This window comes from Xenopus laevis, chromosome 5S (genome assembly GCF_017654675.1).
Source record: "Xenopus laevis strain J_2021 chromosome 5S, Xenopus_laevis_v10.1, whole genome shotgun sequence".
NCBI classification, from domain to species: Eukaryota; Metazoa; Chordata; class Amphibia; order Anura; family Pipidae; genus Xenopus; species Xenopus laevis.
The window spans coordinates 49,493,171-49,507,011 of NC_054380.1; the positions used below are offsets into that span (position 1 = coordinate 49,493,171).

A 13,841-nucleotide genomic window follows, 5' to 3' on the forward strand; every position below is an offset into this window, starting at 1 on the left:
TGCCACATACCTTCTTTTCAGACTGGGAAGTATAACTGCCATGTATGTTATTTTACATACAAGTCTTCCTTAGCTCCAAAAGGCATTAAGATATTCAATTATGTAGATTTGTTTCTGACCAGTGCACTTCCTAACTGGATTGTGTTCTTACAGTAGCTTTCATCTTGCCTTTACTTTCCCATGATTCAAAAACTTGGGTCAGCTAGATACCGATAAAACTATTTTTGTGGCCAAAGCATGTTTCCCATAACCTAAAACTGAACCTAAAAGAATCTACTATCAGAATGTGTGCATCCCTAACACACAACTCCCACAGGTCTCTAGATAGGCCTAAACAACTCAAAAAGAAACAGACAATTACTAAAAAATTAAATACAACTATGTACAATTGCATGATTCCCAATAATTAAAAACACATATATTAGGGATGCACCAAATCCAGGCCTTTTTAGTAGGATTAGCCAAATCCATGTGCCTGACCACAGCAAATCTGTACCCTTAAAATTATGTGACTTTAGGTCACATGATTAAAGTAATTGGTATTTTTTTCCACAGGCACAGAATGCAGATTCATCTCTCTTATGATAATTTGCACATAAATTATTGGGCTTTAAGCTTTGGATTTTCCCAGATTCGTCATTAAAAAATGTGGTATTCCCTAAGAAGTGTAGTTGGTGCATCTTGAACATCTTGTATGGGATCCGTTATTAGGTAACCTGTTATCCAGAAAGCTCCAAATTACAGAAAGTCCGTCTCTTAAGTTTTTAAAAATAATTTCCCTTTTCTCTATAATAAAACAGTACCTTCCACATGAACCCAAAGAAGATATAATTAATCCTTATTAGAAGCAGAACAAGCATATTGGATTAAAGATTACATAATTTTTTTTATATTAAACTTAAGGTATGAAGATCCAAATTACAGAAAGATCCATTATCCAGAAAGTTCCAGGTTCCAGTTATCATAATTTCTATGTTTGGAGGAACCCACTAGTTTATGCTAGGTAAAGGGCAAACAAGGCATTTAACCCTCAGCAGACCCTAATTCTCAGCCAGATGCCACTCTATATGCTGGACACCAATGACGGCTAGAGGAGCAGTGCCTGGAAGAAGTTCCTTGAAAACATTAATACAACAGTAACACAGGCATTTAAGCCTTTAAGCAGACCCTGATTCTCTCCTGGCTGCTACTCTAAAAGCTGCATTTTGTTAAAAACACGCTAGTGAAGCACACTGAGGCAATATGATTGGGGAACAGAATGATTATGTCAGTGACTAGAACAGAGGATAAGCGCACACAGTACTTTATATAGCAAAAGTCTGCCTCAACAAGCCTCTGTCCCATTTTAAGTGTTGTTTTTATTGTGTCACTGGGCATAACATTTATATTACAGTTAATAAAAGTCTAGGGCTGGTATATTATGGTTTGTATTAATTTTGCCATCTGATAAAACCTTTGTGATAAATCTGACTTTACATGATGATGGCATAAAAGTAATACATTTACTTTTTTTATACTATTGTAGTATAAGAAGTATTAATGCTTGATTACACATACACCATTGCAAGTAGTGGCAGAAACAATGGCAGAAACCTTAAGCTGCAATTAATGGCAGCTTCTCTGGAGAGCCAACAGGCTTGCTACCTTACTGATTTGTAACCGATTACCTTTGCTGTCTCTTTCTTTATAGCTTTGTCTTCATCTTCCATTCGGTACTTAGGAATATAAGGAAAGATGTCTATCACCCTGTATTAAAAGTAAAGGAAAGCCTTATGGTCTTTTAAGAATAAAAAGCTGTACATCACAAACAATAAAAAGACTATACTATGGAAACTTTGTGCTAAGTTCTGTTTTTTATAGCAAATCGCTAGCAATAGCCTGCTGTTGGCTTTTAATTAAAGGATTAGTGCAAACATTGCCTTAGTTTATTATATATTGTATAGGGCTTTGATCTGCTCTTGCCATGTCAGTTTTTCTAGGCCAGTGCTCCCAAACTAGTAGCTCTGAGATCTGATAAAACCTTCCAAAACATTTTTATCACATCCAGCCTTTTCCATAGACTCCTTTGAATAACATCACCAGTGTAGATTCACTGGTACGTTAATAAGAAAAGCATGGAAAACATTAAACTTCAACGTGGTAAATACTGTCACCACAAAATCATGGAGACCAAAACCATGAAAAAAAAAAAAACAGTGCCTTGAACCAAAAGTATTTACAATAATTATGCCTTATCATTTGCCCTTTAGTCTAGGTCAGTGTTAACTATTTCTCAGGAAACACAGCCGACTTGTAGAGCTGGGGCCCCGAGTCTACAGGGCTCTGTCTACAAGTTATGTTTTCCCCATATTTTTTTGTTTTTGTTTCCTCTGGATATGTATTCTACTACACACAGCCGCGTTAATTGGTTCCTGATAAAAATAAGCATTTGAAAGTAATAATTAGCCTGTAAGTTCCACAGTAGCAGGTACCAATATCACATTATGGGGATATATATTTGAGTCCCAAACCATAGGTTAAGAAGACCTGGTCTAGGTGAAATAAGCACAGATACCTCCCAAAATGTTCCAAAAGTGTTCTCGCTTTGTAAATATCTACAAAAAGTATTTTTCTATTTATTACTGTAGATATGTGTAGGAACAGCTGTTAAATATATATTTTGATTAAACTATTTTATTAATGAATTCTCAATCAGAAATTCTTATATACACACACATATATATATATATATATATATATATATATATATATATATATATATATATATATATATATATATATATATATATATATATATATATATATATATATATATATATATATGAGAATAAACATACACATTTAAATAAATATAACCTCTGAAACGGTGTAATGATACACAGGGGAAACAGAGGGCTGGTGGATATGGTGTGTACAATTATAAAGTAAAGGAATGCAGATATGAGGCATATGTGTGTGTTGACTGTGAGTTAAGTTTATACATTTTTAACATTTTAATGTTTAGTTTTACTAAAGGAAAGAGGTTCCCCAACTCAATATAAAATTTAATATGTCTAAAAACCCACCGGGCAATGCATTTTATCCCCCTCCCAAGGAGAAAGAAAATGCTTAAAGCACAGCTATTACCCTATACCAGGGATGTCAAACTGGAGGACCAGAGGCCTTATTATGCCTCCTTTTAAGGCTCAGTACCCGAGGGAACGACTATTATTAATTTATGTTTATTTACATGAATAAATTGTATTTTGACCCAAGAAAATTAAACAACCATGTAGGCAACACATGTAAATACAATTGTTCCTCTAGGTTAATTCCATTCAAGAAACGCTCAATTCCTCATAATTCCAGATGCTTTCTGGCTCTAAATATATTTTTTTACTGCTTTTTGGTATTATAGCCATCTTAGCTTCATTACACTTTGCATTAGCAGTTGAAGTCAAGGTGATTTAGAGAACATAAGTCACTGGGGTAACATGATTACTCATCTTAAAAGTATCAGTATCCTTTTAATGCTCTTACTGTGATGTTTAGTAGGTTTTTTGCATACCTATGTATCTCCGGCCTCTTTAGGTGGCTGACATGGTCCACTGTGTCTTTCTGATAGTCTGTAAACCTCTCATTGAGAGTCTTCCCACAACCCTTGAAGTAATGCTCTGTTGGTTGTAGAGGAGAAACACAGGCCAATTAGTTGATCTTCAACAAAGCGACATACCTGACATGAGTTACTCGATGATGTTAAAATGATATTATACAATCCTATCAAGACAGGGAACAAAATGTTATAACACAATATATTGCAATATTTTTAAAAAAAATAAAAATAAAAGCTTACTTTCCCTGTGAAAAGGTATGGAAAATATCAAGCTTTGATCTGACAAAATAAATAAAGAAATAAATCCCAAACTACCAAGTTGTTAAACTACACAAGTTGCTTGTGAGGAAAAATATTTTGCCTATTGTTTTAAACAAGCTTGTTATTGTTTAGATAATGCCATTTTAGAATGCACTTTTACTTATTTGCAAACCAAAACAGCCACATCATAGGGTGAAGGGGGGGTATTTAGACAAGCTCGGTATCTCTAGATTAAATTAAAATGGACATACACAGTTAAATCTGGTCAATTGTCGAGGTCCAATTTGGCTGTCAGCATGCCTGGACAAATAGGGTCCGTGTATGGCCACCTTATAATTGAGATTTTAAATGTGTTTGTTAATTAAAAGAATAGACAAGTGTACAAGTTCTATTTATTGAGCTCATGTGAAAAAAGTATATATATAGGTGTATACTGCCCATTTTAAGAAGTAGTTAAACTTTAAAGTAACTTTACTATCACATAGAGTGATATTTTGAAACAATTTGCAGCTGTTCTTCGTGTTGTATTATTTATAATAATTTAGCTTTTGCTCAGCACCTCTCCAGTCTGTATTGGAATTTGACCCAAAAACACTGGGGGTTGAATGAACGGGAAGATAAATAGATGAGGGCATGAAAAGCAAGATAAGCAAGCAATAATTTGTAACAATACAGTTGTAGCTTCACACAGTAATCACTTTTCGGCTGCTGGGTGTTTTGATAATCCACATTTTTTTTTAAAGTTAAACAGAAAAATCTATAACACTCTAAAAGGAATGACTAATTTACATATGCTATAATGTATGCAACATTATTTAACATGATGCATGTCCTCTTCATTAAAAGGTCAACATTCAACTATATCCACTTACCGCCCAGCATCCAGCACATGCCTCAAAACCAAGCATATATACCTTGAAAGAACACTACAAGAGTAGGGGCTTCAAAAATAATTCCATCATACCCAGGAATTTATGGAACTAGAAATTCAGTTTTAGTAGGTCTTTTGAGTCAGGAAGATTTTGCAATTTTTTGGCATCAGCAACAGTATATGTTATTGAGAGAAAGAGGTTTTGCCATTTCAAATCATTTTCCAGGACCTAGTCACAATGAAAAATAAATCAAAACTGTGCAATTCTGACTCTAAGGTTTTTACAAAACACCAATAAACATATCACAAAGACAACAGGCCTCAATATATTTCTATAATCAACGTTCTTTCACAGTGGCTGCCATATTTTACAAAACATGCTGGGTCTCAAATCTGGGCAGTAGCCTATAGCAACCAGCCATTAACCTTTTCAGCCAGTTATAAGTTAAACAAGGAAAGTAAATATTTGGTGGCCAAGGATTACTACCTAAAACCAAATTTGGCTTGTGTTAATAAATGAGCCAAAATAAGGTAAAGATTTATAGTTTGTTATATCCCTCTCTTAGGGATCTTACATATGATAAAAAAAACAGTGTGTAAGAGCCCTTAGGGAGACAAATCACCGGGGCCACAACATATTGCAAATCTTCCTTTATGTCATTACCCTAAGAATTTGCATTTGGTTTATCTTAACACGGATTTGTCCCGATCCATGCAGTGCTTATACGTAGCAGCCTATTAAAAATTAACGTAGAGATATTTATTTAAATAAAAAATCTGACAAAACACCAAACTGTTGAAGGCTGAAATGCACTCTTATAATAAAATTGTTATTAAAGGAAAAGTAAATCTACCAAAGCAGTTTATTGCCAATAGATTAGCCACAAGCTATAGCACTATATTTATTCTACAGAATGCTTTACCATACCGGAGTAAACAGCTCTAGAAACTCTTTTTGTTTGTTTAAGATAGCGGCTGCCACATTAGCTTGGTGTGACATCACTTCCTGCCGGATGTCTCTCCCTGCTCACTCATAGCTCTGGGCTCAGATTACAGCAGGGGGGGGGGTAGGAGGGAGGAGGAAAAGGGAGTGGGGGAGAGGAGCAAACGGACCATGCTCATGCCCTAGCGCCTGGAGGTTTATGCTGAGAGTAGGAAGTCAGATACAGAAGCCCATGTATCTTTTGGCAGAGGACTCAGAGCAACATTACTTTGAGGGTTTACTGGTGTATAAAGCTTACTTAGTTTTAGCCTTTCCTTCTCCTTTCTATTTCTATTTTGATTAAATTATTTTCGACATTTTATTGGCAAAGATAGGGTACTTGGTAGGTGCAATTGGCTTATTGTTAAGCTAAAACACTTGTTTCTTCCAATGACCAAGAAATCTCCTTTGAGGAGGTGCAGACCCAATCAGTAAATTACTATTTTAAGCAAGTAGACATTGTCTTTTTACTTAGCATGTAAAACAACAGTAGTTGATTTTATCAATACCTTTTATGCTACTTTAAATATGACAGAACCAGAAGGAAAGATTTGGAAGTTGTATTTTTTAAATATTTATGTGCAAAAAGGACAATGCCCCACAACAATATATGTAGAGTCGTAAACATATACATATAGTTAAGAACAATGACACTCCGTCTATGCTACTTTCACTTGATCTAGCAAAAGCATTTAATACCATCTCATGGATTATTTAACAAAGGTTGTTATAAAATCTTTACTGCTACCTTCCTTATTGCTATAAAAGCTCTATATGATTCTCTTACTCACGCCAATGTGTAAAAAAGTAAAAAGTGAAGTTTACCAGAACACAAATCATATGGCTGGGAGGCAACTGCGAAACTAAAGCTGGCCATACGCGGCATATTTTGTTACTGCTCTGGGAATGATCCATGAATCACCCATCCCTGGTAAATGATATGTGAGGAGACTATCTTTGTCATGTAGGCTACAAGATCTAACATATAATACTCAAAAGCAATGAATATCCTGTAAATTATATCCTTATAAACGGTGAGTTCTGATGTCATCAGTTAGAAACGGTGAGTTCTGATGTCATTTCTGTCACATGACTCACTGAAATTTGTGTATTATAATAAATAAAGTACCCCCAGTTGCAAAATATGAGGATATTAGAAGTTACCTCGGAGTTCCATGACCTGTATAAAAACACTGGCCCTCGGCCTCGTGTTTTTATATGGTCATGAAACTCCTTGGTAACTTATAATATCCTTATATTTTACAAGAGGGGGTACTGTTTTCACTATATATTGACTGATAGCTATCTGTTCCTTTGCTTACTTTTGCAACATGCATGTACAGCGAACAATTGTTTAAACAATGATTATGTGACTGTACCACCTACTGACTGATTTTATATAATTCCACAAAAATTTTAATCCTGTCTGACTGTTGGGACGATTATGTTGGAATGATACGATCGTTTGCACCCCATCAATGTAACAATAAGTTGCCAATTTCATTGGTTCTTGTCGAGATCAGTCTTTTCACATGAAAAATTTGCCTTAAAAATCTCTTTAACCTGTGAATTTAAAAATCTTTGCTATTCTGTTATATAATTTGGGGGAGATGACCTCACAAACAAACTTGCTTAAGGTAGCCATACACAGAAAGATCCGCTCATTTGGCAATGTCGCCAAATGAGCAGATCTCTCCCCAATATGCCCACAGCGATCGCATCATAATGAAAGTAATATGGGCGGTTGGATCTAGGGACCACATCAACGGACAGATGCGGTCCACGATCCAACAGGATTTTAACCCCTGCCCGATCGACATCTGGACAACTCTCGGACAGATATCGATCGTGGGAAGCCCGTCGGAGGGCCCATACACGGGCCAATAAGCTGCCGAATCGGGCTGTCGCCAGCTTTTATCGGCCCATGTATGGCCACCTTTAGACTAGGCACCCAACATTGTTTTAACCTATCCCTGCTTATCTTGCATTTGTTGCATCATCATAAAGACTAAGGAGTTTAAAGGGAACCTGTAACCCTATGAAATAAGTCCAAACATCTATTCTGTTAATCATTTCAAATAAATTGTTTTATTCTTTTGCAATCCACAATAATACCAACCAGACAGGTTCCATTTTGAAGAAGTTGGAAGGCAAGCTTATCTATAAAACTTGCAACAACAACCAACAATGTATCAAAAACATGGGAGTAACTTTCCAGAAAAGGCATGAACCTGTGCTACATGTTCACCAAGCTCCCAGAAAGCATCTAAGTCCATATGAATAGCACCATTGCACAGAGCACCAGTGTAACGCCAATAACATAGAGCATACACACCCATAAAAACATTATCCCCTTAATGTCCCTTCCAGGGGATATATTATACCACAATTCACCAGTTAAAAAAATGAATATACCGAGCACATAAACTAACACAGGAAAAACAAAACAAAATCCATAAATGAATGAAATACAGCAATGTTCAATAAAAACTTGATAGTTCCCAATCCATAATCATTCCACCCAGAAGCTCAAGTGTCTTAAAGGATAAGGAAAGGTTAACATTGAGTCTGCTGCATAATAACAGGATTGTTAAACTGTGCTTGAAGCACTCACGGTTTCCCCTAACTTGCTTCCCTTGTCCCCATTACAGTGACGTCACAGGATTCCAAGCCTTCAGCACCCCCACTGCCCTGGGCACAGATCAGAAGTCTCGCACTGTGCGCATGCTCCTTTTAACTGATGTTTTCTTTTTTTACTGATGTTGTGCGGGGTTAACTAGAAGCGCATGCCAAGGAAAGAGCATACGGAGACCAGAGATAAGAGAGGTGACTTAAGACTGTCCCAATGCCTTAATAGAAACTAAAACCTAGCGATTCCTTACACTATATGGATATCTTACATTCCACCAAAGAATATCAAATAAGCTTTAGTTCTCCTTTAAGATGATAAATCCAAAAAGTCTGAAAATTTGGTTTATCTATAATTTAGAATTGTATACTCACACCTCCACAGTGTTTATCATGAACATGAATCTTTCCTTTCAATTGCGGATATATGCTCCAAAAACCACTTACAGGCACTCCACGCGTTTTTTCCCCCCAAACACAGGAGCAAGATCACTTCTTTTGATAGACAATTGAAATATGTTTTGATCTCATACGTTTTACCTGTATTTGTGCTCACAAAGTTCTTAGAAACACTCAGAAAACAACAGGATTTACATCTGACTCTCCCAGATCTGTAGTTACCCTTATGTCTAAGTCAAGATCCGGATACCGTGGAACCCCTAGAATTATGTAGGCTCCAAGAAAGTCACAAGGCCAAATCTCTCCCTTTATTCAAAGGATGGTGTTGCTTCTAATACATTAGCAGAATCGGGTCCAGCAATTAAGCATTCCAATATTTACAAAGGCAACGTTTTAGATCTTAAACCCACTTGAAATAAGTGGTACAATAACATAACTTGCATTTCCTACCCCTCTTCTTATCCACACTACATAGGAGTGCTGTTCTATTGCTGGCAATCACTCTCTCATATGCTGTGCTTAGATTACTTATACTATAGCCCCTGTCTAAAAAACGATCCCATAGATGCATTGCTTGTTGTTAAAATGCATCCCGGGAGGAACAAATCTGCCGTAACCATAAGAATTGTCCCGCCGGGATGCCTCTCACACAGCTCTCTGGGTGAAGTCAATTACACATAAATCCCTGTTGCTCCTAATGGGACAATTCTTACAGCAGATATTCCCCCCCCCCTGCAGATTACAGTCGACTTCATGCATATACCCGTAAAACATTCTGCAATGTTCTTGATTACTGGTGAAAATATTTTGTGCAATATTCATTTTTATTATTAATTAATATTAATTCTTGGGCCAACACAGTTTCATAACCCTATGCATAGTTGGCCATCAAGCTGTTCAGAAGACACCTGGCATTCATATTTAGGATGTTTTATCTCTGTACACAATGACATGTGTGACATATGATGCTGTAAATAGCATATTTTCAGGCAATTTTCAAAAATATCATAAAAGCTAGTTTTTAGTGGCACTTTTCTAAAATATATGGTATTTTGGGTCTTCTTACTGTTTTTACCGGTTTTACAACACATGAAAATGCAAGCTTTAAATGACACAGCTTAGGAAATCCTAAGCACACTGGACATCAAACTGTAAATATGGATGGCAGGGGTCTTCTGAACAATGTTAAATAACCTTTAAAGGGGTTCAAGTCAAAAATTAGTTTTGGTGTACCCCACACAAAAATAATCATATCCTCAATTAACTTTCTTTAAAAATGTTGCTCTATTTCATAAAAAAAACCATGTCTGTTTGGCCATTGAGTATGGCAAAATAGGTGTTATGGTGCAGGTTTGTAAAGGTTTAAAATCATCTGACTGTGTAAAGATACATATATTATTTATATATGCATTTTTGTGGTTTCTAAATACAACTGTCCATTCTATTACCTTATAAACCTACATCAAGCACAAAAAAAATGCAGCATGTATCTTAAAAAAAAACCATAAAATGTTCACAAGATGGCTTAGTAAAAGTGAGATGCACTTGCATTTATATGGTTAAAAGTAAACACTGCAATGCATTTTGCCAATTTAAAAATATGCAGAAGTTTGTTGATGCACACAAACACATCACAGCTTTGCCAAGAGCCACTCAGGAGAGTACTCATTATTATAAAAATCAACAATCCACCTAAACAACAACAAAAAACAAATTGTGCTCCTAGTTACCATTCCAAAGTCATTCCAGCAGCCTGTACTGTTCTCTGGGAGAACAGGGTGGTGATAATAATATTACGCACAAGCCTGAACTGCTGGATGTAAATCATCTCAGGAACATTATTGGGGTGTAAAACTAAATTTTCATAGGATAATGTGCCTGGATCAATATACCCTAAGATAGAAAACAATATCTTCCATTTTTATTAAACAATAATAGCAATTATTGCAAACCTTAAATGGGTGGTTCACATTTAAGTTAGCTTTTAGTATATTATAACATGTTCAACTCTAAAATATTCAAGCAAACTTTTCAATTGGGCTTAATTATTTACTTTTTTATAGTTTTTAAATTATTTGCCTTCTTCTCTTTCCAGCTTTCAAAATTAGGGGACGCTGACCCATCTAAAAAACAAATACTCTGTAAGGCTACGCATTTATTATTATTTTTATTACTCATCTTTCTACTCATGCCCTCTCCTACTGAATTCAATGTATAGTTGTTAGGATAATTTGGACCAAAGGAACCAGATTGCTGAAACAGCAAACTAGGGAGCTGCTGAATAAAAAAGCTGAATAACAAACTGAAAAACCACAAGTAAAACAAAATACATATTGCCTCTCTCTACATCAAACTAAAAATTAATTTAAAGTGAACAACCCCTTTAATGCACCCTTTTAGGAGAAGGGTGCACTGGAAGATAAGGAAGGATAAGGACATTTCCTGCCAGATTCTCTTAATCGTATAATACATTCTAACAAATGGAACAATACAAGTTGGGCATTTGTCAGAATGGTCATGACATAATTTCCTACCACTAGGCCTAATAAATCAAATATCCAACAGACCTGGAAGTGACTGGTGACCTTAAAGAGATACTGAAACCAGAAAATAACCTTTTCTTGTATTTGTTAGAACATTGTTTTTGAATGCTATTTATAATTTTGCCATAAAAGTATTGTGTTATGCTTTTACATTAACTTTTTTTTACCCTCTTGTTCATCTAGGAGGGGGCTGCCATATTTGTGCAGCAATATTATAACTGACAGGCTGAGAAGAGACAGTCAGGTTGGCAAGTCAGGTTTGGGAACTTCAAGTAGAAATTACTTACAAAACCAGAACGATTAGCAAAAAACCGATCAACATGACCCATAGGCAACTTTTAATGTAGATTAATATTTTGGAAAGAAAATTTTTAGTGTCAGCATCACTTTAAGTCAAAAAAATGTATACCAGCTACTAAACCATAAACATAAGAATTTTAAATGTCATAATTTGATACCAGGTATCTATGAAATTTAAACAGCTGGCTGTGTAAAATATTCATATTACAAATGTAGGAATACAACATACACAAGTTGTCTTGTACTGCAGAACATGGGAGTTGTGGCATTTTGCCTCCTTTAAAGGTTAAGAGATATTGGCAGTTGAAATGGCTTACCTTTTACATGATGAACTAAAGACACAACATGGTTCATATAGGATTCCGGAGATGTTTTGCTGGTGAAGGAAACCTTTAGATGGTCAAAGATGGTTCGGAAGTCCTGTACTTTCTTGACAGAATGAATAAGAGTACTGCCTAGAAGTCTATCATCCAAACAGGGTGCTCTTTGTGCATATAATAAAACAAAAAAAGAACATTTAGTTTAAAGGAGAAGGAAAGGTTAAAACTAAGTAATCCTTATCAGAAAGGTCCATCTAAATATATCAGTAAACCCCCAAAGTAGTGCTGCTCTGAGTCCCCTGTCAAAAGAAACACTGCATTTCTTTCCTTCTATTGTGTACACATGGGCTTCTGTATCAGACTTCCTGCCTTCAGCTTAAACCTCATTGCCCTGGGCAAGAGCATGCTCAGTTTGCGCCTCTTCCCCCCCCCTCCCTTCTCTACTGTAATCTGAGCCCAGAGCAGGGAGAGACTCAGGCAGGAAGTGATATCACACCATGTTAATACTGCAGCTCCTATCCTAAACAAACAGAGTTTCTAGAGCGTTTTACTCAGGTATGGTAAAACATTCTACAGAATAAATATAGCATTCTAGCTTGCACTATTGCAGCTAATCTATTGGCAATAAAATGCCTCCGTAGCTTTCCTTCTCCTTTAAAGGAACAGTAACATCAAAAAATGAAAGGGTTTTAAAGTAATACAAATATAATGCAGCGTTGCCCTGCACTGTTAAAACTGCAGTGTTTGCTTTAGAAACACTACTATTGTTTATATTAATAAGCTGCGGTGTAGCAATGGGGGCAGCCATTTAAAGGAGAAAAGGCTCAAGTTACACAGAAGATAGCAGATAAGCTCTGTAGAACATAATGGTGTTATCTGTTATCCACTATTTAACCTATGCCATATAGCCTTTTTTCAATTTCCGCCATTGCTACACAGCATCTGGTTTATATGAACTATAGTAGTGTCTGAAGCAAACAGATCAGTTTAACCAGTGCAGAGCAAGAGTACATTATTTTTTCATTACTTTAAAACACTAACTTTTTTTGTGTTATTGCTCCTTTAATATCAATAAAGCAATAGCGTCTTTAAAAAATAACTGGTTACCTGCAGTCATCAAGTGGGACTGTGATAATTCGAAGTTTGACTTCAGGGAGTAGAGATTCAGTGGCTACAATTCTCATCCTCACAGGGCTTTCCTCCCTGAAAATAATTTTCTCTTTCACATTACTTGAATGTAAAGAAAGGCTGTAACTAAAAATGTCTTTAGTCTTTTCTAACTTTAGCTGATCAGGGGACAGTGTGTCTTTCTTAATTGTATGTCTCTGAGCGACTTTCTTAATTGTATGGCTCTGAGCGACTTTGTGCTTCTCTTTTGCAATTTGCTCCCCACTTTTACTACCTTTTATGTCCTTAAACTTTTCACCCTCTTTAGAAACTCTTGTCAAACCCTTGGTCTTGTACTTTGAATCCTCTTCTTCATAATTCCAACTAGATACAGATGACAGTCCCTTACCCTGATCTGCAAGGACTGACTTTCTAAATTGTCTATAGTCCTCTGGCTCCTCTAAATCGTCACTTTCAGAATTAGTTAAAAACTGGGAATTGCCAGGCTCTTTCTCCAAAAAATAATCTAAAGCAACTTGTTCATCCCAAACAATGCTGCCTCCTTTCTTTGTTTTGTCTGTTGCCTTTTCTTTACAGGTTCCCTTTTCCTTGTTAGCACTTTTTTCTATAGGAAACAACTTATTTTCTTCATCTGTAAACCTGTGACAAAAATAAAAATAACTTCACAGAATGAAATGGTGAACTAAATTACTATTGTACATAGCTGTACTATCACTTACAGTTCTAATTCGGAACTACTGTGCTTCCGTGCTCTTTTGAGAAGCTAAGGAGAAGTTACAAATCATTAAGCAGAAAATCAAGTTTTCTGAGCTGCTAT

The 13,841-nt window shown here is 35.9% G+C and overlaps 1 protein-coding gene across 10 annotated transcripts in view; it reads right to left on the bottom strand.

Moving 5' to 3' along the window:
- Positions 1–13,841, bottom strand: part of bclaf1.S (BCL2 associated transcription factor 1 S homeolog) — a 52,161-nt gene that overhangs the window by 17,322 nt on the left and 20,998 nt on the right. For all 10 annotated transcript variants that reach the window (XR_005961554.1, XR_005961553.1, XM_041564524.1 and 7 more), the window contains 4 exons: positions 13,004–13,663; positions 11,894–12,060; positions 3,548–3,653; positions 1,668–1,746 (listed from right to left, as the gene is read on the bottom strand). Coding sequence is in view for 8 of the 10 variants with exons in the window: in XM_041564524.1 (XP_041420458.1) it covers positions 1,668–1,746; positions 3,548–3,653; positions 11,894–12,060; positions 13,004–13,663 (1,012 nt within the window). In the remaining 2 variants the exon portion in view is untranslated. The remainder of the gene's footprint in view (positions 1–1,667; positions 1,747–3,547; positions 3,654–11,893; positions 12,061–13,003; positions 13,664–13,841) is intronic.